Here is a 26,787-nt window from a genome sequence, read left to right on the forward strand (position 1 = left end):
TTGACATCTTATTTATTGACATTTAGACATATCTGCTCTCAGCTTCTCACACTGACACTCTCAGATATTTCTCAAGAATAACAAATAAGCAAACAAAAAGACAAAAAGACAATTATATAAAATGACTTGCATGGATCTCTCTCTCTCTCTCTCACACTCACACACACGCACACACACACACACACACACACACACACACACACACACACACACACACACACACACACACACAAAAAGAGTGCCCCTTCTAGATCTGGTTTGTCAGTGTGTTAGAGCTGTCTTCAGTACTGCAACTCATAAACCACCAGTGCTGTTATCATTGATGCAGTATGCAAAATCGATATCACTATGCAGTAAGCTAGTGATATTGTTCATTGTTTGTGATATTGTTGTAGTCTACTACTGTTTGTAGTGATACTGTTCACTTTACATTGTACATATTATTGATATTTTTTCTTCTTCTAGTTTTTCTTGCCTACCTGTATTATGAGTTTTCTTGCCTAGAGTGTATTATGGGGGCATGAGCCTGCCCTGCAATGTTATTAAATGTGTGTTCTATTTAGACATACTATATGCTCTTATTTATTTGTGATGTAATGTTTTTTTTTTTTTTTTTTATGTTAATGTTATCACAAATAAATTGAATATTGCACTTAAAATGCTATGGTTTCGTTTACCTAAATAAATTATCGCCTAAAATGACAATTCATATTGTGTCTTTGTCATTTGCACTAAAAACATCCCCGTCTCATGTTAATGTCCCTAACCCCTCACATAATCATGACACATCGCACTCGCACATTATCTAAGCACCCATACCAATAACATGGATTATCAATAAGACATTATTATTGTCCATAAGGAAGTTCAATCCATTGTTTATTACGGACTGACGAGCCGCGGGAAAACCGCTACTCTCAGAGTGACGCTGTGCATGAGTTTTAAAATAGTAGTTTTTGACAATCAAGTGCCACCCCAAATAAAAGACTGGCCCAAGCTGGCCCCCCCAGAAATAATGTCCTGGCTACGCCCCTGGCTACAGACGGGTGCATGTGGCACAATCAGAACGAGAAGGAAGGGAAAAGCTGAAAGGAGAACCATCATATGGATAAGGAAAGATGGCCTTTTTTTGTTAAATGGATGAACACATGGGAGGTGGTCATGTGTTCCTCAATGCATAAGGCATATGGAGGACAAACTGTCAACAAGAGAGTGATGGTGGACCAGGGTCTGTGGATGAGGAGGACCATTCCCATTCCTGAGCTCCAGTACAACAAGTACATGGGAGGAGTCGATCTGTCCGATGCACTGATCGGGTTCTATAATGTGCTACATAAGACCCAGAAGTGCTACAAGAAGCTGTTTCAACATCTCTTGGACATTGCAAATTGTTAATGCATTCATCCTGCATGAAGAGCAAATGAAGGCCAAGCGTTTGCTGCCACTGACGCAGAAAGCATTCCAGGAGAAGCTCACAAAGGAGCGTCTTGAAGCAGCCCAACCAGACACAACTCAACACCAGCCTTCACAGATGTACAGGCCTGCATATGTACAAAAAGACAGCACTCTGGGACGGAAAAGGTTTGTGAGGTGCCACAATAAAACAATACGTTTCCTGCACAAAGTGTAACATGGCACTTTGCTTTGTGCTCAGGACTGGCACACAAGCTCAAATATCTAGGGAGGAAAGAAATATTGAGCCTAACTGTTTTTGATGTTGCTTATAGACTTTTTGACAAAAGAAAATGTGGTAACACTCTGTGATGCTAGTATACACAAAGAGCTATAAAGGTTCATATTGCCTCACGATTCACTCTTCATCATTTCATAAATAATTGTTGTTTTTTATAGTTATTATAATGTTATATATCTGGTTTGCAATAATGTTTGTTTCATTGTGCTGTTTGTGTGTGTAAATAGTTTCACAACAACAACAAAAAACCATGAATTGAATCAGTTGGAGAGTTTTATTGAACACTTGGCAAGTAAAATGTAAAAGTCAGCATGGTTATGTCTATTTGTCTTTTTTTAATAAATGATCAATTCCATTTGTATAATTAGAAGTAGTTTGTGATTTATTGTGGTTTCTGTTCATATGCGTAGGTGTTATTATGTTCAATAAAATGGCAAACCTAAAACACTTGTTTGGAGAGGTTTTTGGATGCTCGGCCAAACAAAAATGCTACCTTTGTTCCAAATGCTATCAATCAATTCTATCAATTTCTCAATTCCCACAGCAGTTCAGAGAGAAGCCGAAAGAATATTGATGAAGGTTGATCAGAGATTGATTAAGCGTGTGAATGTGCACAAAGTATAGAGACAAAGGAATAGTTTGAAATTCAGAGAACTAACTTTAAGACTCCAGTTATGTGTCACCTAAGACTTTAGCATTATTTACAGCAGTACAATTAGAAAATCATTTTAAATAAAACTATCCAGAAAAAAAGCTTTCTTGAATGGTATGGAAACTTTAGTAAGGGTCACAGGTGAATCATCATTTTCTGAAGTAATCTGGGCCGCTGCTGAATTCTTCTGGAGACTATTCCTTTGGTATGGTCACATGCCGCTAATAATAAACAACCCCGCAAACACAATTACAAAAAAATATAGACAATGTCTTTTCCCTTTGAGGCTGAGTTTTGACAGGACGTCACTGGAACAGAACATCCACGCAAGACACATTTCCATTTAATTATACAGTATAATACAAGAAGAGGGATTGTAAATACCATTGTTTTGGTGCTTTGGCTCAACGTGACTGTGCGAATGAATATGGTTATCTAATTGCTCATAAAACATTGACTACTAGCCTTAAGAGATATAACCAGCTTAGAAGAAAGGATCTCAAGCTGAGTAGCTGAAGACGTTACCGTAGCTTTACCCATTAACAGACACGGTACTTCCTTGAAAATAAATTCCAGCACAGCGCTACATTAACCATAATGAAATGAGCCTTCACAATAGATAGTTCTTTACAATCAACTCTGTTAGAGAGATACGTGTCAATTTATCTGTTCAATGAAATACCTTACTCACCTGTTCCGAGTCACTTTTACAACATTTTAAATCCCTCAGTTTTTCGCCATCTCCAAAAAGCTAATGTTGATTCTTGTTTTATTACAAGCGCTTGCGTTCTCTTATTGTCAGCCGACTCTCCTCTGATCGGCGTTTGTTTGAAATGGGTGATTCCCCAGAGGTTTGAGATTGAGCTTCTCCATGTCAACCTTTCTGGTTTGTTGTGACAACTAACCTATGCCACTCCCACACAGGTCAAAGTAGCCGGAGCAACTTTTCTGTATTTATGGATGTGATGAAACACTTACAACGGGCTTACCACAGTGAATTAGGGTCAGACACAAACACATTTTGAAAGAAGGATTGATGTATATTGACTCGTTATTTAAATTTGAACAAAAAAGGTTACATAGTGCACATTTAATCTGAATGTTAAATTATTTACTTGTGAGTGTATTATTTGTGAGTGATGGATCTGAACATGGATATTTGCTCATTGAGGCAACTTCGGGCAATGCTTTTTCTTATGAGTCTGTAGATGAGATATTTGGTTGAAACTCTTCCCACATGAAGAGCACTGGTGCGGCTTCTCTCCGGTATGAACTCTCTCGTGATCTTTCAAGGACTTTGAGTAAGAGAAACTCTTTCCACAGTGTGAGCACTCATATGGTTTCTCTCCAGTATGAATTCTCTGGTGTGATTTTAAAGCACTGGATGTAGTGTAGGTCTTCCCACATTCAAAGCACATATGAGGTCTCTCACCAGTATGTACACGCTCATGCTGTTTTAAAGAGTGCATTTCTAAAAAACTCTTCCCACAAAAAGAACAAATGTGTGGCTTCACATCTACATGAACTTTAAGGTGTGCTTTTAAGCTAGATGCCAAAACAAATGTTTTATCACACTGATCACAGCTGAATGACTTCACTCCAGTGTGAGAGCGCAGATGACTGCTGAGAACGCTTTTGCGCTTGAAGCTCTTTCCACACTGAGTGCATGTGAACGGTCTTTCTCCAGTGTGAACTCTTGTGTGCTCATTTAGGTGTCTTTTATGTATGAAACTCTTTCCACACTGAGTGCATGTGAACAGATTCTCTCCCGTGTGAATTCTCATGTGTCGCTTAAGGTCTGATTTATGCATGTAACATTTTCCACACTCTGTGCAGGAAAAATATCCTTTGAGTCCAGATTTTCCAGCTCGCTTTTGTGTGACATCCTCTTCAGTCTTTGAAACGACTGGATTTCCAGATTTTCCAGCTTGTTTTTGTGTGACATTCTCTCCAGTCTTTGAAACAACTGGATTTCCAGATTTTCCAGCTTGTTTTTGTGTGACATTCTCTCCAGTCTTTGAAACGACTGGATTTCCAGATTTTCCAGCTTGTTTTTGTGTGACATTCTCTCCAGTCTTTGAAACGACTGGATTTCCAGATTTTCCAGCTTGTTTTTGTGTGACATCCTCTTCAGTCTTTGAAACGACTGCATTTCCAGATTTTCCAGCTTGTTTTTGTGAGACATCCTCTCCAGTCTTTGAAACGACTGGATTTCCAGATTTTCCAGCTTGTTTTTGTGCAACATTCTCTCCAGTCTTTGAAACGACTGGCTTTCCAGATTTTCCAGCTTGTTTTTGTGCAACATTCTCTTCAGTCTTTGAAACGACTGGATTTCCATCTTCATTCTTTAAATGACGAGGTTTTTCAATCCGATGGTGTTTGTCTCCAGTCACTTCCATCGAGTCTAAAAATCAACATATCAAATTCCCACAATTCAAAATAAAGAAGGACAAACGTGAAAAAAAGAAATGTAGCTGAAGAAGTTACATTTTTAAAAGTTTTTTTTTTATTGTCAGTTTTCATGTAATGTTCCTCAGCAGTCATTAAAGAGAATTAAGGAAACCGTCTCAGGTTATGACTCTAACCATGTTTCCCTGAGCAGAACGAGACACTGTAACTTGGATTGACGCTGTGGGGAAAGTCATCAGCTTGACCGGTGTCTGAAGCACATGTGAACACACTCCAATATCATTGGCTGGCAACAGTCCATGACATCATTAGCAAAGCACCCAGAAGAGGGTGCCCATAATTCACAATCAACTTTTTATGTCTGAAGGAGACATGCAGGCAGGCCCACTGGCATGGCAATGAGAAGCTCTCATTCCCCTTCTCAGGGAACCATGGTTAAATTCGTAACCTGAGACGTTCCCTTTCGAAGTGGAACTCAACACTGCAACATAGCATCTTGAATTGATGCTATGGGGAATAAATTCCCACTCCGCCCTGCTGCCGGAATGCCTGCCTCACTAGGTGAGAATATGCTCAAGCATAGTGGGTATCGCTATTGTGAGAGCCTCTTTCCACTTGACACAGCTCTTAGGGAATGATTGCCAATGGGAGAAAATTTTTGACAGCAACCTTGGCCATAATACTCCATTATCCCTGCATCAACCCTAATGGAGGACCTCCCAAGCAATAGGACTGTCCATAGGGCAGCGTACAATTTTACTTTAAACACTAACATAGGGGAAAATATAACTCAGCCCTGGGAAAACATACTTCAGGGTAGAGGTTTTCTCAGTTCCTAAAATCTGTACCCGACCCGAATCTCTTCTTACCCGAACCAGACGTGCATAAACATCTTTTTTTTTTTTTCTTTTTTTTTTACCTGACCCAAGACTGACCTGGTAAAATTAGACCCGAGCCTAACCAGACAGGATTTATTTTCAAACCCGACTGGACCCGAACGTAAATGGCATTGACGTGTGCACAGCCTGCAGCCCCCACAGTCAGTCAGGAAAAATCCTGGTGTCCTGCTAACTGATTTGGCCGCTGCTCCATTATTTTATTTTCTCAAACATGCACTAAACACGAACGTGCGAGCACACGCTGAAGTGCTGAAATGTCAATCACTCATCACTGTAACCTCATTACGTCCTATAACTTTTGGCATAATGTTATTTACCTTACCATTAAATGATGGGGGGATGTCGCAATCAAGCACTGCTCAGCGTGCATCTGAAACAGACGATAGAAGAGCGGTTTCCGATTCCCGTTTTGCTGCTTTAATCTTGTGTCAAATCGGCCATGGTTGTTCTCATCACAAATGCATCTCCGTGGAAAATATAGCAACCAACGCCCAATTTCATTGGCCATGTGCTTTGTGGTACTGATGGCTAATTCTACCTCAGGAGATAGTACAACCTAATCCTGTGTGTGGACAGCAGAGGGAGCAGATTTATTAATAACATCCACCTCAACACTCTCTGCATCTAATTCCTTAGAATTAGACATTCCACATAAATCAATGAGATTAGGAACCCTAATAACCATGGGTGGAGCTTCTCACAGCAACTGCATTACAAAGAATGCATTAAACTTGAGAGCTGAACGTGCTCCATTCAAACGTTAGATTATCTCACTATCGAGAGTCAAGTGAGAACAGAGTCTGCTATCATCAGTGCATTGCTATTACTGCCTCCAACTTCCTCAAGCGCCGAACATGCTTATGCAAACGCTAGATTACCATCCCTCGGGAGGAATCAAAGAAGAACAAAGCTCCTTACCACAAATGCATCATGATGAGGATATCCAGCTTCCTCGTGAGTCGGATGCACTCCACCGGAGTGTTTGTCTTACACGTGCATACAAACAAGTGGAAGACAAAGGAGTTGATGACGTGTATTACTGGCAACCTCTTATACTTCCGCTAATGACTTTTGTCAGCCAATGAAATTGGAGTGTGTTCACACATGCTTCAGACACTGGTTACACTGATGACTTTCCCCATAGCGTCAATCCAAGACACAGTGTTCCACTTCAAGAGGGAGCACCAACCTGTTTGTTCCTCTGAATCTTCATCTCTCATTCTGCAGGGTTCTTCCTCAAACTCCATCTTTAAAATATTATGTCAGTTGTTTCTCCTGGAGTAATTCCTTCTTCACCTGTAGGAAGATGAAAATGGGGGTTATGCAAAACAAACTTCCATGTTCTGTTGAACAGGTTGCATCGTTACTGCTTCCGATCCTTTGTAGTGTTTTATTAAATATAAAGCTATTTTACTCAAGATCCCTTCAAAGGAGCTACCAAAGATGAACATAACCGATGTCCAGGGGCATCTGACAGGGGTTTTAGTGGGGGGGGGGCACTTAATTAGATACCCGCTGATTTTACCTGCATTCAACGGTCCTGTGCGTATTCTTGTTTGTGCTCTGAACAGAGTGTAAAACATAACATTTGCAACGTAAATTGGCTAGAATGTTCTAGCGCTGAACATTCTAGCCAATCTTAGAGAAGTCTGTTGAGCACATGAATGCAGTGGCCAATAAGACATGATTATTTTAGTCAGGATCCCCTCCACCCAAATTGCCATAGTTTTCTTTCAGTGTGAGCTCACTGAGGTCTGAACGCACACTAATCCTTTCATTATAACAAACAGTGAAGACTCAATATAAATAAGAGATTCATTGTGCTTATCTGATTATAACAGGAGTTTTCGAAAGAGTGCAAAACTGAACTGAAGTGATTGACAGGTTCAGTGATTATAAAGGAAGCACACTTTGCAAGCTATCTGTAAATAGGCCTATCCCATTCACTATTGCATTTTAAGTTTTTCATGCTGCTAACACACTACACACTGTTTCAGGAGTGACAACCGTGTATGAATAAGGGTGTGAATCCACTGAATTACCGTTCACTTAGTCTCTTCTGAAACAGAGTGATTGACATAGTGATAACCATAGCAACAAAAATGATATGTAGGCTAATGTTATTTTGTTCATTTTTTGGTCATACTAAATTTTCACTTGATCTTTTTAAAGCAATGATTTCTTAATTGAAAAGGCTATATTCTAATGTTTTAATGCATTATTAACTTATAAATAAAGGTTGTAAATCGTAGTGAAAACAAAGCAGTCTTGGGTGTTTGGTGAGGGGCCCACTACTCCTTGGTTCTGTGACAGGGGCCCAACGTCCTTGCATCGATGTCCATCGCATATGAGGATTGAAATCTAAAAGTTTCTTCTTTTTCTTCTTTAACACTCTCAGATATAAAAATGTAATAAAATGCCAACTAGGGATGCACCAATTAGAAAATTTGGCCGATACCGATAATTCTTTATATTTGAAAGCCGATAATCGATATATTGGCCATTAAATCTAAATCCAAATTTGTATATCCTTTTTGTGAGTCTGATCACAAAAACAAAAAATAAAAGCCATGTCCCAAGCAATTCAACATGAATCAAACATACAGTACAGTAGCCTAGTTTGAACCAGTTTAAGTTTTAAAGTTAATTTAACACTCCTGGCCAACTTTTCTTAAATAAAATGTTTTTTTTTAAAAAGTCTATTGCCTTACAGTTAAATTGTCACGGGTGGTTGCAGGCAAACAGATGAAGATGAAGTTGAGAGTTCCAACCCGAAGTTTTAATCCATAGACTGTAAAAAAAGATGGACGACGCCCCTTCGCTCTCTTCCATTGATGAGAACTGAAGCCGCCAGAGTCCCGATATGGCGCTGACATATTGGAACTTGAGTCTGCGCAGTAGCGATCTCGGGACCAGACCTGCGCAGTCGTGAGCAGGAAGTAAAGCCGAGAAATCAACGCCCCGCCCTCACTCTCGCAGAATGCACTCAGGGAGAGTGCTTTCTGCACACTTTTTAAAAAATTGATTGCAGTACGACAAGAGACTTGTTAAAATAAAGTAAATACAATCTCCTCAGTCCTCCGAAGATCCCGAAAAAAATGTCCGTTGGTGCTTCAGTGACTACTTCGCTCAGAGAACCTGTCAATCACAGCTGTCAATCATGACGTTACACCACCGTATCACGTATCTAACTTAAAACCAACTTATTTTTAAAACAGACACTTGAACTTACAACAGCGTGATAAAAACGACAGCAAATTAAAGAAACCACCTTTGGAAAAAAGATATTTGAAGTGTAATTTAATTGTTTAGTTGGTCTCACGTCCCGTTGAATAACACGGGGAGGCGGGGCTTATGACCTATACTAGGACCAGTCACCGGGGGGGCGATTGAGACGTTTTGGCTTCACTTTTCAGGGCTTGTGCGGCACGCTTGGTTTAATCATGAGAATCTAAATAACAGGCAAACAGGTAAAGCAACACATACTAAATGTAAGAGTGACTGGACAACAAACAGAGGAAAAGAAGGAACTTAAATACTGACACAATTCAATTATTTGATCTTTGATATATATAATTCTTTACATTCATATATAAATATACAATTGTTAAATCTATGAATACATGAATGAATTTTATAAGAGTACTAATAGTAATTTGTTTTTATCAACATGTTTAGATTTTATACATTTACTGTGCAGATTTTTTCAAGAATTACTTTTTGCTGCTGATTTATACACTCATTAGGTTTAATTAAAAAAAATCCTAGCTATTGAATACATTTATTTAATATTTAAAGGTGTTAACTGTAATCTTACACTGCAAAATGATAACTTACAAAGGAATAAATTCATCAAAATTATTTAATGAATGAAGCACAAAAAATATATATATATATATGACAAAGCCCTAAAACAGACAATTAATCGTCAAAGCCCTAAAACTGGCAATTAATCGGCATAACCGCAATCATTTTTTAGACAATCGTCAGCTAATTTTCACAATCGTGACAGGTCTTGCTGAAACAAATGAACTCAATGTTGGTGACCATGGTAACAACGGAGTGGCAGGAAAAATGCGATGCCGTGGCGACGAGTGTTTGAGGCGCAGCCAGAATGCCCAAGGGCTGAGACGGAGCCAGTGTGACGGAGGACAGAGGCGATACCGAACCCGCTGCAGCCGTAGGGGTGGAGGGACGGAGCGCAGCGGATGGTCCGTAAGTCAGTGGTGGAAGTAGAGTGACGACTGACAAAGGAGGAGCCAGTGGGATGTGGAAACGGTGAAGCCGCAAGGCCAAGGGTCTCCGGTGGAGCCGAAGGTGGGAGGAGCCAAGGCGGAGCCAACAGGTCAGAATGGAGCGAAGAGATCAGAGGCCGGAGGTGGATCCACAGGATAGCACTGCAGATGGATGCACAATCTGTGGCTTGACGTCACAAGGAACTCCCTGGAGAGACTATTTGCAGGGCGGTATGGCTCTGTTCATCTTTTAGTCAATGACGAATTTACATAGGATATTTTCGTAAATAAAAATTTAAAATAACACAAACTATTGCACTTAAACATTTTCGTAAACTGAAATAAATTTTTAAAAAATTCATAATAAATGAAAAACTAAACGAAACTAACAACAGTTACCGAAATAACAAAAACTATTTATTTTTGCAAATTATTATTTTATTAATAAGCTCTTTACTGTGGCGGGAAAATCTGACCTGTGGCTGTTTAGGGAAATGCCTGTGAATGCGTGAAGTTGCTGAGGCGATTAACCGCTCAATGAAGGACCGTAACCTAGAACACATCGCAAGTCCTACGCGGTTGTTCATAAAGGATGCGTCTGTGGCAGTGGGAATAACACAAGGTTATGAGACAGAAGTTGAACTTTAAACTTGAGCGGAGCATTTTTAGAATGCCGTTTCATGTGCGGGTGCAACAGCAAACCAAGTCCGTCAAGCACAAAAACAATTTAATGTAGCCTCCTACTACTGTATGTTTGAGATGTCATATTTTCATGAAGGTTGACAGGCTGAAAGGTGCTGTTATTATCTGTTTTTACAAAACATTAACAGCTAATAATATTATCATCCATGTGGAGACATTTCCCCACAATGTAGGGAATACCAGGCACACATGATTTCATCTTTAATATGAATTAGTTTGTATGAATTTGTCATAGTTTTTTCTTGTATACTTTTAAGTTCCATTTAATTGGATTAATCTCAAACCATTATTGTATTTTTATTATTAAGATGTCTGCACAAGAGTTACCTGTAATCACGGCAAACATTAAACTTTGCTGAAATTAAGCGTCTCGCTTTGGTCAAGTCAAGTCAAGTCAAGTATATTTGTATAGCGCTTTTCACAATACAGATTGTATCAAAGCAGCTTCACAGTATTAAATTAAAATAATACAACAAGGTTTGTTTCTAGTGGAATTTATTGATAAAATCAAATTAGATATCCCCAGAATATCCCCAACTGAGCAAGCCAAAGGCAACAGTGGCAAGAAACCGAAAAACTCCATCAAGTGACCTAATAGTGTCCTAAAACTCCATCAGGTGACCCAATGGAGAAAAAAAAACCTTGGGAGAACCCAGGCTCAGTCGGGGGCCAGTTCTCCTCTGGCGTTTATTAACTAGAGGCCGGATTGTAATTTGAACTGTAAGATTAAAAATATTATATGAATGCCTGGCTGAAGAGATGCGACTTTAATCTAGTTTTAAACTGGGAGAGCGAGTCTGAGCAACGAACAGTATCAGGAAGGCTATTCCAGAGTTTTGGAGCTAAATGTGAAAATGCTCTCCCTCCTTTGGTGGTTCTGGATATCCTAGGTATGACCAAACGCCTCGAATTTAGTGATCTTAAAGAGCGCGATGGATTATAGGGCGATAGAAGATCCGTTAAATATACTGGAGCTAAGCCGTTTAGGGCTTTATAAGTCAGTAGCAATACCTTGTAATTAATACGGAACTTTATAGGTAACCAATGCAGTGATGATAAAATCGGTGTTATATGATCATATTTTCTTGATCTAGTAAGAACTCTAGCGGCGGCATTTTGGACTAACTGTAGCTTGTTAATTGAGGATGCAGGACAACCGGCTAATAAAGCATTACAGTAATCTAGTCTCGAGGTCATGAATGCATGAACTAACTTTTCTGCATCAGAAACTGATAGCATATTACGTAGCTTAGCAATGTTTCTAAGGTGGAAAAAGGCGGTTTTTGTAACATATGAAATATGATTTTTGAAAGACAGGTTGCAATCGAGTATAACACCCAGGTCTTTTACTGTAGAGGATAAAGTAACAGGACATCCTACTATATTAAAGTTGTATTGTGAGAGGTTTTGTGGGCGGTTTTTTGAACCGATAAGTAGTACCTCTGTTTTGTCTGGATTTAATAAAAGAAAATTACGCGTCATCCAATCTTTTATATCTTTAACACACTCTGTCAATTTGGATAATTTAGCGTTTTCATCTGGCCGTGATGAAATATATATTTGAGTGTCATCAGCATAACAATGGAAACTAATTCCATGTTTCCTTATAATATTTCCAAGTGGCATCATATATACTGAGAATAATAGAGGGCCTAACACAGATCCCTGCGGCACTCCATAGTTTACTGGAGTTATGATCGATTTTTCTCCATTTAAATAGACAAAATGGTAGCGGTCAGATAAGTATGATCTAAACCAGCTTAATGCTTGTCCTTGAACACCAGTATAATTTTGTAGTCGATCTAAGAGTATTGTGTGATCTATAGTATCGAACGCAGCACTAAGATCAAGTAAAACTAGTATTGAGATACAGCCTTGGTCAGAAGCTAAAAGTAAATCATTTGTGATTTTAACGAGCGCAGTTTCAGTGCTATGATGCGGCCTGAATCCTGACTGAAACTTTTCATAGATATCATTTTCTTGCAAGAAAGAACACAATTGAGCGGACACCACTTTTTCTAATATTTTAGACATAAATGGAAGATTTGAAATGGGTCTATAATTTGCTAGGTTATTATGATCTAATTGTGGTTTCTTAATGAGAGGTTTTATAACTGCCAGTTTAAATGTTCTTGGAACATGACCTAAAGATAAAGACGAGTTAATAATATTAAGGAGAGGCTCTTCCACTACAGGTAACACTTCTTTCAGTAGTTTAGTTGGTATCGGATCTAATAAACATGTTGTTGTTTTAGAGGAAGTGATAAGTTTATTTAACTCTATTTGTTCTATAGTTGTAAAGCACTGTAATTGTTCTTGCGGGGTGATAATTAAGGCTGAATTATAAGGCGCAACTGAAGATTGAACGTTTACAATTGTGGTTCTGATGTTTTCTATTTTCTCAGTGAAGAACTTCATAAAATCATTACTACTAAACTGTAACGGGATATTTTGTTCGGGTGATGTCTGTTTATTTGTTAGTCTAGCCACGGTGTTAAATAAAAACCTTGGATTATTTTGGTTATTTTCTATTAGTTTGCGGAGATGCTCAGCCCTGGCTGCTTTTAGGGCCTTTTTATAACGTGACATACTGTCTTTCCACGCGATTCTAAAGACCTCTAAATTAGTTTGTTTCCATTTACGCTCTAAAATACGGGTTTCTCTCTTTAGAACATGCGTAGTATTGTTGTACCACGGTGCTTTAATTTTTTCTCTCTGACCTTTTTTTAATCTAATAGGTGCAACAACATCCAATGTTCTACTTGGTCTACTTGGTCTTGGTTACTTTGGTCTACACTGGAAGTGTTTTGTTAGCTCTGCTAAACTATAATTACTAAAACTAAAACTGAAACTAAATAAAATAAAAACTAAATAGAAATGTGTTTGCAAAATAAAAATTAAACTAAAACTAAAAAGACCATTGATGAAACTAACTAAAACTAAACTGAAAATTGAAAACGATATTAAAATAAAAACTAATTTAAAAATGCAAAACTATCATAACCTTGTGACGAACGTAAGGTTAACTGCAAGGTAGTTGGCTCGCACTCCAGCTTGGCACTATTGAAAGAGACAAAAATGTCCATGAATACTTGTTTCCTAATTGGAAAACACATGGCTTAGTGCAGTGGTTCCCAATTCCAGTCCTCGTGACCCACTGCTCTGCACATTTTGTATGTCTCCCTTATTTAACACACCTGAACCAGATCATCAGCTCATTAGGAGAGACTCCATGAACTGAACTGAGTGTGTCAGATAAGAGAGACCTACAAAATGTGCAGAGCAGTGGGTCACGAGGACTGGAATTGGGAACCACTGGCTTAGTGCGATAATGAAATTGCAAAGGCTGCGATAATTTTTTTGTTTCATGGACAAATCCCCCAAGAATCAAAGGGAGCTCGGTTCTGCCGTCTCAGAATTAGGAATTGTGGTTAAAAGGATTGGCAGAGTCCTGAGTGTGAGATGGGTGGCCTCATCACACAGAGCAGCGAAGGCAGTGTGGACAACGCATGAGGCGCTTTACACTCACTTCTGCAAAGCCAGTCATGATGCTGAACACAGTGCAAATGAGAGATGCATGTTTCAGGGTCTTGCAACAAAGCTCTCATCAGGGGACTCTATAAAGAACATGGGTCTCATGCTTGATGCTTTGGAGGAGCTTAAAGATTTATCTGAAAGTTTGCAGTCACGGGCCATATCGTTATCTCGAGCTGTGCACCTGGTTAAGAGAGAGAAGTTGATACTTTTTTAGCCAGACAACACAACCCTGGATCATACTGCAGACAGGCAGCTGAAGCAGTGGAGACTGGAACATTTTATGGGCAAAAGGACCCTAGGGTGAAACCAGGTGATCCTCAAATGTTATGAAGCTGGCTGAAAGTGTGCGCTCAAGAATGGTGACTGAAAGTGAGATGTCACTTTTTGACAAAATCAATGTTCTTGTGCCAGAAGCCTGGCCATCACCGTTGCCCGTGTTTTACAGAGAGGATGAGATAAGAGAGCTCTGTGACCTTTTTGACATCAGCTTTTCTGGTGTCAGACAGAGATTCAGAGATTTCAAAGGGCATCCAGAAATTCCTGTAATTCCTAAAACTGCAACAGGCAGTCAAATCACTTGCTGTTAGCAGTGCTGACTGTGAAAGGGGATTCTCTGAAATGAACATCACAATAACACCTCTAAGAGCTCAACTAAAAATCCAAAGGGTGTCAGCACTGATGTTCATTTCTTTGGTTGGGCCTCCTCCTGTGAATCAGTGGAATCCACAGAAATATGCAGTATGCTCAAAAAGAGCAGCTGATCACACAGCCTGTCCACAAGGAGACCAGTGCAAATCACAGTACCAGTCACTATTTTGACTGGATGTGAGAATAGCAACAATATTTGGACCATCATACATTGTTGTTTTGTTGTTGTTATTGTTTCTTATGTTTTATGATACAGCAAAACTTGACTTTGACATTGACTCTGCAATAGGCCTATCTAGGTTGTGATTTATTTCTGTTATAGTTGTCTTCAGCCATTTTGGTGTGTTAAATTCGAGTCAGTTTTGGACTTCCCATTTTTATGTTTCAATTTACATTGTGAGAAACAAGGTTGTGTTCCATATTGTGGTGTTCAGCAGTTTTAACATGGTATCGTCATCATATCAGTGTAGATGTAGATGAACCAAAATAAAACCATTAAAATATCAAGTAAATAAGTATTGTGATACTTGGTGCCACAGTGACACTCTTGTCTCCCAAAAAGTATTGCTATACCACGATACTCAATATGCTGTCCCACGGGGAGTCATTTTAACCTGTTGCACCTCCACAAAATTTGAGGGTTCCCCCACCTGCCAAATCCCACTTTAATCACTGAGCACCTTTAACTTTGCGGTGCCACACAACTCGATAGAAAAACGTTAAGTATGACACAGTCAATGCAAATCAATGATATGAATAAATCGCCGTCTATATAGGCTAGTCCTTAATGCTGTCTGGAAGCAGCGATGAAGGTTTAACAGAAAAATTGCAGTCTATAAGGTTTTCGTGCTGTCTTTAAACAGCAATGATGAATCAGGTACTGGGTGGGAGTCGATACCTCCTCACTGAAGTCTATTAGCCAGTCCTCTGTTTCCCTCGGCCGCTGGTGTCGCGGGCTCACACCCCTGGTCAGACTCACGCTGGGGTTGTGCAACACACACGATGACGTGGATGTAGTTCAAAAGGCAGTCTTTAAAGGAGAACTTGGTAACTTTTTTAACTTAATAAAACTGTCTAGAAATCATTTGGATGGTTAAACAACCTGTTCTGGTGATATTGGTGACTTTTCCCGCTCCCCCCAGCGTTCCCAGGCGGAAAACCAACCTTGCAACTTGGGGACTACCGTCCCGGCAAGATAGAAATTGGAAGTCTCGTGAGAAGCGAGAACTAGAACGAGAGCGAGTGCGAAACACAAATTGCTTTACGGCAATTCGACATAAACACACACGCATGTATGATGTATTACCAGATTACCCACCTCGGTAGACATAGCTCCACACGATACAGTTGGCTTGCTCCGATCAAAACAAACGCACATGAGCAGCGGTAGAGAGGGGGAGGAGGCCGCCGCAAGTGAGTTTTTTTACGACTGTGTTGTGAAATATACGCCCCCCCACAGCTGTAGGGGGAGCTCGTGGGGAAAACATGCGACAACAAAAGGGAAAATCAGCGAAGAAGTGACTAGAGTTCGCTAGAGTTGCAGAGTTCTCCTTTAATAATCAGAGCAGCGTAAATCTAAACATGAATAGGCAGGTAACACAACCGAGACCCAACAGTGAAACTCAAACAAAACAGGACTTCAGTAGTAGAGGTGATAATGAGATGATTGATTGGTGATAATGAGATGATTGATTGGTGATAATGAGATGATTGATTGGTGCACAGATGAAACAGTCAGTGTCCATGACAGCAGACTATGGGGAAATGGTACTGACTGACAACAAAAGTCCATGTGGTGTGAGAGTGTGACCTAAATAAAACAATTAGTGATATTTGGAATTTTTTAGATATCGGCATGTGCCGATAAATCTTTCCGTTTGGCAGATATATTTCAAAACAGTTTGTGACTGTGCATTAGCGCATTTTTTCCACTGATGCGAACAGAGCGAGCATGAATGAACTGAATACACTCGCTCTGCTCCGCCCAGCATCATAAGACAAGCCACTCAGAAGTGAAGCAGACGTCTGACAGACACAGTAAATGACCAATCAGCATTCGCTTTCTAACCTGACGCTACATTGTGTTACACACAAAAACACTCCCCCCTGGTTCACACAGGACGCGGAAGCGACGCGGAAGCGGCACGGAACGGAGGCCGCTTCCTTTCGGCGCGCATGTTAACCTATGGTGTCGTTCACACCAGACGCGGTGCGGCGCGGCGCGTCGCGGCCGGCCCGCGCCGTGAAGCGCCAGTTTCGGCGTCTGGTCTATTTTTTGCGCGAGCCGCGAGTGATCCGCATCCATTCCGGCAGGAAGTCACACCAAGAAACACGAGACATCCGGTCAATTGTCAAAATATAAGCAATTTTCAAATTAAAATACCGCGAGTATTAACAAAAAGTATTAATACAAGAAGTGTACAAACTTCTTGGTTACAGAAACATGGTGTATTCATTTTATGAGGTTATTTACTTACCCATGATGTAAATAGCTCTGAATAAACAACAACTGAGCAGAAGCGCTTGTCGACCGCCGCGGAGAATACGCGTCTAGTGTTAACAGGCAGGCGCCGGACCACGCGTGATTTTCCGTTCCGCGCCGCTTCCGCATCCGGTGTGAACCAGGCGTCCGGCGTGCAGCAGAGTCTATTCAAACAGTAGCCTACCGTGATATGTCAGATCTCCCAGCGGTAGCTCCAGTGGGGGTCACAGATGTGATATAAACGAATTCAAACAAAACTGAAAACATTTCACCTCACAAACAGTCAAAAATCCTGTGACTGGCTGTTCCTCAGATACGCGCGTTGTTCTCGGGTTACGTTTAAACTAGATGCTGTTTTCCAACGGACTCGCGTGCACGGAAAAGCTTGGTCACGACCGTCGCGTGCACTACAGATTAGTGGTCGCGTGAGGTGGATGAGAGGAGAACACTATGTAATAATATTACGTTTGAAAATAAATCCTTGAAAATGTTATTCACTATCTACTGTATTTATTTATCCATGATTGGCGTAATATCGTGTGTAGTATACATTTTCATATGTCCATGTATGTCATGCAAATACATGTGACGGCTTGCAACGTTTTAAAGAAACAAACAAGCAAAACTAAACAGACATAAATCATTATTATTTAAATATACTTGAAGTAAAACAACCTCTTTAAAGTAAATATTGTAAATAAACTATGTGAGATTTATATTTAACTATGTATTGTACATAAAATGTATGTAATTGCACATACTTTTTTGTCATTCATTTATGAATATTGTTTAGATTGGTTCATTAATGATAAATGTTATTTGTAACCTGCAGTAAGCAGCAGTAATTATTTATGTGACTGAAAAAATGACTAAATATTTAAGCAGACAAGAAGCTGCACTAAAACTTTATTTATTGAAGTGTTACCTTACCTTTTTGTTTACATTTTAATTTCTTAGTAAATATTTTTTATTGCAAAAAGAATATTGCATAAATATTATGTACAATAAATGTTCATTTAGTTTCACCAATATTCTTTGTCTCTCATTTACTGTATTCACATGTATTGTATCGGCCTCATATCGGCCAATCGGCCAGATTGCTTTCTCAATATCGGCATCGGCATCGGCCATTAAAAATCCCATATCGGTCGACCACTAAAACCAATGCCTAAATAATGCAAGCAAGTCATTAGACAATATTACTTGCGTATAAAGAATCAAAATGCATGTGCCATGGGCAAATAAAATGGAATAGCCTATGCTCTGACAATGACAATAATGAAATGAGTGATATTTATACAACATAAACATTATATTAGAACTTATATCTGCACAAAATGACACAAATGGATAAGTGAACTTATTTTTATGTACCTCTATCTATTGTGTTATCCATCTCAGTTTATTTCTGTCCTTTCTATGTCATGTTTATTTGTACTTTATTGTAAAGTGACCTTGAGTTTTATGAAAGGCGCTATATAAAATAAACGTATTATTATTATTAAAGTTATGTGCTAAGTCAGAACGTGTAACTACTGTTGTGGTTGCGCTCTATTCCTGTAAAAATGTGCTGAAACCAGCAAGCAAGCCCAAAGAATTCACAACGTTTTCTTTAGGTCTGGTCCGAATACCATTTTTTTCGGAGAGAGGGGGCTGAACATATTCTTCTCTAATAAAGGCAGTATTCTCTGTGTCTGTCTGTTTGCTTGCATTTTGAAAATGGCATTATACCACCCCTTTAAAGTCCAAAAGATGTCTCGCTCAATTCAGTGGTAAGAAACAAATGTACTAAAATAAAAAATAAAGTTTAAGTCAAATAATGTCTATGAATAAATGTCATATTTTACAAACCTGTGATGAAGCCGTAGTTATTTGGTGCAGAAGAAATGTAAAATCTGGGTACCCTGTGAAATTTAGTCAGTCAATCTTTAATGGACAAATTTTATTTTATTTTATCTTCCATTATGATGGTTGATATGTGCTCAGATTATTTTGTATTATTTAAACAATAAATGAGTCCATATAATATGGTTCTATTTATTATTAAAGATGTAGTAGCTACATATATGTAAGAATAAACATGAGGTAGGGAAATGTTAGAATAACGTTAGGGGAACGTTTGGTTTCTACAACCCAAAAACTAACGTTCTGTTTATGTGAATAGACCTTATTCAGAGCGGGGCCATGACAGGTGAGGGAGAGACTTGCTCTGTTTTCAATGGCATACGCTGTAAAAAGCGGTATAAAGCTCCTAGATCATTGATCAATTTCCACAGCTCATATTGTCTGGAGTTTTTTCTCCACTGAAATGTCTTATATTTGTGCAGTGTTTCGTCATCTGAGCAATCCACACACCCACTGAAGAGATGCATGTCCATCCCTCACAGCTCCGCTTTCATCCCCGTTCACAATCAAAGATGGCGCTGCCGTGAATAAGGTCTATTGTGGTCGCTGTAGCTCGTCACACTTACAATCGCTCTCAATTATCCAGGTTTTGTTTGTTTCAGCTTTAGTTTCTTTAACTGTTTAGAAAGAATTCAATTATTTGAGTTTTTTTATTATTTGTTTTACTAACTTTAACTTCTAACTCCTCTAGCTAATGTTTATGTTGACATTAGATTCATCATTAAAAACAGGTTGCATTTGTTCATAGCATAAAATTAAAACAACTCATAATATTAAAAAAATATATATATAATAATAATAATGTGAAAAACCAGTCAGTCAGTCAGTGACGAGTTTACGTTTTACGAGCGTAATCTACAACACCAGTCGGTTCATTTCGATTAATGTCTGAGTGATTCTCTAAATAAACTGACTCGTTTTGTCGTCTAGATTTAGATTTCTCCTAATAAATGATAAAACGAATATACTCACCGTCTGAAACACACCAGATTTAGAGCAGAATGAACGGCTGTGTTCCACTTCTCATGTTTATGTTCCCTTGAATCCCTTCCCTCACTCACTTCTCTTCTTCTTCTCATACACTCGGGTGTGTTTCAGTGCTTCGGTTGCACCAGCGCCTCTACTGGCGGAAACGAATCTCTATTACACTATCTCACCTTCATAGATTAGATACAAGACAATCAAGATAAGATCTGTTCTTTTTTTGAGATTATACCCCAAAAAATCATCTCACCAAGTATTTGATTTGGGATAAAGATTCAAACCTTAAATACCTGTTAAGGAGTTTGCATTTGTATTTACCTTCTGGACTCCTTCAACAGTTGTTTAATATAAATGTTGACTTAATTTTAAAGTTAGATGGTAGAAGTATTATTTGATTAAAAAAAAATGTGAGAGTTATTAAGAGATATGAAGATTTACCTTAAAAACTCCAGTTCTGTCCGAGCAGCTCAATGCAATGCAAGTAAAAGTTAATTGTCAGATTTAGATTTCTCCCAATAAAAATAAAATTAATGTCCCATACAGTCTGATAAACACAATGAATTAAATCAACATGGATTCAACTAGTACACAAAATCTGCTTAAAATGTGACAAGTTAACTAACCTTCATTACTTTTTTGGGATAAAAAAATAAAATAAAATAAAATAAAAATTAGCATTTAATTTAAGAGCTTAAATTAAACCTAATTGGCTATTTTAAGGGGGTGGTGTGGCGCAATGGATGAGACACATGCCTTTGGTGTGAGAGACCCGGATTCGAATCCACTGTGAGACACCAATGTGTCCCTGGGCAAGACACTTAACCCCTAGTTGCTCCAGAGGCGTGTGACCTCTGACATATATAGCAATTGTAAGTCGCTTTGGATAAAAGCGTCAGCTAAATGAATAAATGTAAATGAATAAATGTAAATGTAAATGTAACTAGATAGCGGCTGCAAAACAAGTAGGCTATATTTAACTGCTCAATGCTATTGCATTGAATTAACATTGCAAAGTGATGTCATTTAAATTTTGCAACCGCAATAATGTTGAAACAATGAGATTTCAATGAAAAATCAACAGCAATGTCACTAAATCAACGTTACATTATGATGTTGAATCAACATTGAAATGAACAAAAAGAATATTGTTCGATCAATGTTAAATCACTTTTGAACACTGAACTGACTTCAGCTGATCAATGACACTATTGTCTTTTTAGAGCTGCTTTACAGTAACATTGAACTCTATTTGTATTGAATCATTATTTTCCATAATTTTCATTGTTCTTTTTTTTTTCTTAGTATGAAGAACATTTTAATAATCTAAAGAATGCTTTCCACTATAAATGACCTTTTGTGCAACAAAAAGTTTCCGTGGATGTTTAAGGTTCTTCATGGAACCACAGATGCCAATAAAGAACCTTTATTTAAAGCAAGGCTTTTGTGACTGCAATGTCACACGTAACAGGAATAAAGATTATAGTCTAAAATCTCTACTGGTTGACAAATTTCTAAGTTTATATTGTCCACCTGCTGTGGCTTCTCTCCAGTATGAACCCTCTCATGCCTTGTCAGGTTTCCTGGCCAAGAGAAACTCTTTCCACAGTGTGAGCACTTGTACGGATTCTCTCCAGTATGAATTCTCTGGTGTATTTTTAATTCGCCAGATCTAGTGTAGGTCTTCCCAGTCAAAGCACATATAAGGTATGTGTACTCTCACCAGTATGTACACGCTCATGGTTTTTTAAATGTTGTAGTTGTAAAAAACTCTTTCCACAAAAAGAACAAAAGTGAGGCTTCACACCAGCATGAACTTCAAGATGTGATCTTAAGCTTGTTGTTTTATCACACTGATCACAGCTGAATGACTTCACTCCAGTGTGAGAGCGCAGATGATCTCTGAGAGCGCTTTTGGATGTGTAACTCTTTCCACACTGTGTGCATGTGAACGGATATTCTCCCGTGTGAACTCTCATGTGCACATTAAGGTTTCTTTTATGTCTGAAACTCTTTCCACACTCAGAGCAGGTGAAAGATCCTTTGACTCCAGTTTTTCTGGGTCGTTTCTGTGTGAAACTCTTTTCAGTCTGTGAAACGACTGTTTCCATCTTCATTTGAGAAATTATGAGTTTTCTGGTGTTTGTCTTCATTCATATTATATATTCATATCAACATATTAAATTCCCATAATTCAGCACAAGAAGGACAAATGGAAACAAAAAGAAATAGTAGTTAAATATTAGTATCTAGTTTTAGATGTATTGTTACATCTGTCAGTTTTCATCTTAATGTTCCTCTTCAGTCATTAAAGAGAATGAAGGAAAGCACCAAGCAATTTGTTTCTCTGTTTCTTCATCTTTTACTCTGCAGGGTTCTTCCTCAAACTCCATTTCTACAACAGTTCTCCTGGAGTAATTCCTCCTGATGCTGCTTCTTCTTCTCCTGTGGGAAGATGGGAATATTCCCAGCATTTAAACTCTCATGAACGGCTGTGGGAGCTTCACTGACTGAAGGAGTGAATTGTGGTCGCTGTTGCTCATTTAGCAGATGATCATCACACTTACAATCACTCTCAATTATCCAGGTGCAAATGTTTGCTCAAATATTCGTTTTAGAAACAATTAAACTATTTGAGTTTTAACTTTAATCTTTAACTTCTAATTTCTAATAATTCATCTACACTCAAAAAAATAAACCGCTTGGTTGTTCATTACAATACAATATTTGGGGAAGATGAAAAAAAGCATGATTTTACAACAGTACAATACACGGTTTATTTATAAAGCACGATTTAAAAACAATTACAGTAATCCAGTTAAGATGTTACGAAAGCATGCATAACCGTTTCGATTTTCTTTAGGGAAAGAAAGGGCTTCCCCTTTGACAGAAGACGAAGATGATAAAACACGACTTAACCACAGTACTTATCTGCTTATCGAATTTAAGATTATTATCAAGCCAGATGTCACAAACTGCTCTGAGACACGAAGGTTGAGGATCCAAAGGCAGTATTTATTTAAAGGGTTATCCACAATCGTAATCCAAATCCAGGCAAGGGCCATACACAAATAAACAAAAACAGATTAGGGCTGAGGCTAAGGATGGCTGACGCGAAACAGTCGTTCCGAAGCTTTGCGAGATCCCGAAGCGCAGATGTTTCGAAACACTGATCCGAAGCGTGATTCAAAACACCTATGTCACGTGACTATAGCCAAACGAAGCCTCGAAGTGTTTCACTAAGTGTTTCATCAGGTGTGGTCCGCCGAATCAGCGTTTGATTGACACGGTCGGGAACAGACCACACAGTCGCACATCTGTATAAAAGTGAAATCAACGCATATTGACCTCGTGGGTTTTTGTGAGAGGAGTTTGATTTTGAGATTGCGGATTTTTGGTGATATAGTGACATAGTGCGATTTGATTAGTTAAAGGCTATTTAGGCTTGCATTTAAATTTAACTGGAATTGAAATGAAACTGGAAAGAGATAGCAGTAATCTTTCCTCATTTGTATGTCCTAGCTAAAGAAAATATCTCTGCCGTCGGTGCCAATGGTCAGTGCGCCGACATGTAGCGTCTTTGCACTCGGGCGTCCCGAGTTCGAGTCCCGGCACGTGGACCTTTCCCGGCACGTGGACCTTTCCCGCCTCGTTTTTTTTTGTCATCTCTCTACTGTCCTGTCACAATAAAAGGAAAATCACCAAAACAATATATATATATATATATATATATATATATATATATATATATATATATATATATATATTTGCATGCCAGCAACAAGTGTCCCTTGTGAGAGGATTTTTTCAAAGGCTGGAGAAATTATCTGTAAAAAAAGAAGTAGTCTAAGTCCTTCCACAGCAGAGAAATTAATATTTTTGAATAAAAATCTCTAAAAAAGTGAGACATTGTGGCTTGATTTCTTTTATTAATATTCATTTTGCAAGACCAAAATAACAGTATGCACAGTGAGGAGCCTATAGGTTCACTTATTAGAAAATTATAATAATAAAAAAACAACACATTTTTTTAATGGCTCGTCAAGGTTGTTTCAGATCAACACCTGCAAGTGACCACTAGGTGTCACCGTTGAGACGGGTGTCGGATTGATTCGAAGCCTCGAAACAATATGGCACATTTGGTTCAACTGTTTCATTGCTTCATGAGGCCTCGATCTGGCCATCACTAGCTGAGGCAAAGAGAGAAATCCGAGGGAACAGGCAGAGAATCAAGAAAACCAGGAGACGGGAGAAACAGGATACAAACACGCTCAGAAATGCAGTGAGACACATACAAGACTTTGCAGATAATGAGTGAGAAAACCAGGCTTATATGGGGTGAGCTAAACTAGATAATGAGACACAGGTGAATGTGATAATGGATGAAGAGTCCGGGCGAGTCAAAGGGATATACATTTGGGTGTCATCTGCATATAAATGAAAAGAGACCCCGTACTTGTTAAAAATAGACCCTAGTGGAAGCATATAAAGGGAAAACAGTACAGGACCAAGAATTGAACCCTGGGGAACACCATAATTTAAGATTATTTCAGAGGAGAAATGGTGTCCAATATTGACAACATATACCTCCTGTCAGATATGACCGAAACCACTGTAATACTGTGCCAAAAAGACCAACACACATTTCAAGACGTGATGTAAGTGTATCATGGTTGACTAAGGCCACATTTACACATAGCCGGGTATTTAGAGAAACGAATATTTCTCCCCCTCCGTTTTCAAAAATAACATCGTGCACACAACATCGTTTTCAAAAAAGTTGTCGTTTACATCAACCCGCATAAATACGCCGTCGAGCAACTTAATAATTATGCCAAACCTATGGGCGGCAGTGTAGGGAGAAGGGTAAAGCCATGCAAGCCAATCAGAATCCTCAAAATCGACAACAACGAATAGCACGAGCGACTTCCAGTTCCTTTCAAAACAACAGACATGGCGCGAGATTCGTTTGTGTGGACAGACAGCGAAGCAAATGCAAACAGGCCAAAACCGTTTGCACAAAAGTAAAAATGAGTATCACCTTAACAGCATCCATGATCAAATAGTAGCCAAACAAACTCTAAACATAGGGCGCTCACATGACGTAAGCATTTTCTGGCGCATAATGTGACGTTTGAGAACCTAAAACCCCGTTTCTCCCAGTTGACACGGCAACACATAACCGGCGTTTTCAGAAATCTCCACTTTGGCCGGAGTTTTTAGAAATAATCGTTTTCTGGGATAAAAACGGCGTTTTCGTGTAAATGACAGGCCAAAACGCAGGGAAATATCTGTGTTTTCCCATCGTGTAAACGGGGCCTAAATCAAAGGCAGAACTGAGGTCTAACAGAACCAGTGCCATAGACTGCCCAGAGTCAGTGGTTAACATGATAGAATTTAATCCTCTTAAAAGAGCTGACTCGTGACTTCCCATCGTGTAAACGGGGCCTAAATCAAAGGCAGAACTGAGGTCTAACAGAACCAGTGCCATAGACTGCCCAGAGTCAGTGGTTAACATGATAGAATTTAATCCTCTTAAAAGATCCTCTGTGACAGGATTTGAAACAAGATTGAAATTTTTCGTGAACAGAATTGATAGTCAGATAAGGCAGAAATTGATTTACGACAACTTTCTCTAGAATTTTAGAGAGAAAAGGTAAATTTGAAATTGGACGAAAGTTAGCCTACAATGTGGAGTCCAAACCTTTTTTTTTTAATGAGGCCGCACTGTGGCGAGTTTAAAGACAAAAGGTACAGTCCCGATATACAGACAACAGGTCAGAACCAACAGTCTCAATAACTTGCCCAAAGAAACGTGATGGAATGACAAGGTTGGGACACATAGTGGGTTTCAGACGAGACATGGTCTCGATCAGAGTATTCAGGTTAACAGACTCAAAGACAGACCAAGTGGAAGAAGAGAATGGAACATCAGACAGTTTATACGCCGAAATATGCATTGTAGATGTAATTTTGGAGATCTTATCATTAAAATATGTTGCAAAGTCCTCACATAGAGAAACAGATGCTTCAGGGAAAACATTAACACTTGGATGGAGAACAGACTCGATAGCGGAAAATAGAATATTTGTCTTATGGCTATTCCGTAAGATTATCTCTGAAAGGTATCTACTCTTTGCAACCTTAGCAACTCGTTGAAGTTTCATATGAATCTTGTAATCTGTCTTTTTTCCATTTACGTTCTGCCCTTCGACAGGTCTGTCTGAGAGAACGAGTGATATCATTATGCCAATTATGTATTGAATTATGCTTGTGTTTTTTCGCTTTTAGAGGTGCGATAGAATTTTTTCTAGTAGGCAAGTAGTATTGAAAATACTTAGATGTTCATCAGCATCTAAGTGACATGTGGAAAGGTTTGTATCCAGAACAGCACTTTATTGTACATACTTGAAGAAAAATTCATCACGTGAACAATCTGTGAAAATACGGTGGAGAACGTCCATCAGTATTTCCATCAAATGGCACAGAAAACAATATGGGCAGATGGTCAGATATGACCTGAATGACTATCGTCCAGTTGCCCTCACATCCACAGTCATGAAGGTATTTGAGAGACTGGTTAAAAACAACATCTGCTCCTTCATACCTGATACACTGGACCCTCTTCAGTTTGCCTATCGGCC

General features: G+C 38.9%; 1 protein-coding gene across 1 annotated transcript; it reads right to left on the reverse strand.

Moving 5' to 3' along the window:
* Window positions 1-1,950: 1,950 nt before the first annotated feature.
* LOC311292778 (uncharacterized protein) lies at window positions 1,951-20,247 on the reverse strand. The gene is made up of 3 exons (XM_084412597.1): window positions 20,135-20,247; window positions 6,843-6,949; window positions 1,951-4,749 (listed from the first exon to the last, which is right to left on the reverse strand). Exons 2-3 carry the CDS (start codon window positions 6,898-6,900, stop codon window positions 3,509-3,511), a joined length of 1,299 nt encoding a protein of 432 aa, XP_084268723.1. The 5' UTR covers window positions 6,901-6,949; window positions 20,135-20,247; the 3' UTR covers window positions 1,951-3,508.
* Between the last annotated feature and the right edge of the window lie 6,540 nt (window positions 20,248-26,787).

The sequence above is a fragment of the Rutilus rutilus genome (assembly GCF_951802725.1).
Source record: "Rutilus rutilus genome assembly, chromosome: 6".
Taxonomy (NCBI): domain Eukaryota; kingdom Metazoa; phylum Chordata; class Actinopteri; order Cypriniformes; family Leuciscidae; genus Rutilus; species Rutilus rutilus.

What these genes read in the sequence shown, in the direction of transcription:
- LOC311292778 (XM_084412597.1), bottom strand. Translation starts at nt 6,900, where the DNA reads ATGGAGTTTGAGGAAGAACCCTGCAGAATGAGAGATGAAGATTCAGAG. An exon ending in AGATTCAGAGGAACAAACAG is followed by an intron (nt 4,750 to 6,842) that starts GTTGGTGCTCCC and finishes GTTGATTTTTAG; the next exon opens with ACTCGATGGAAGTGACTGGA.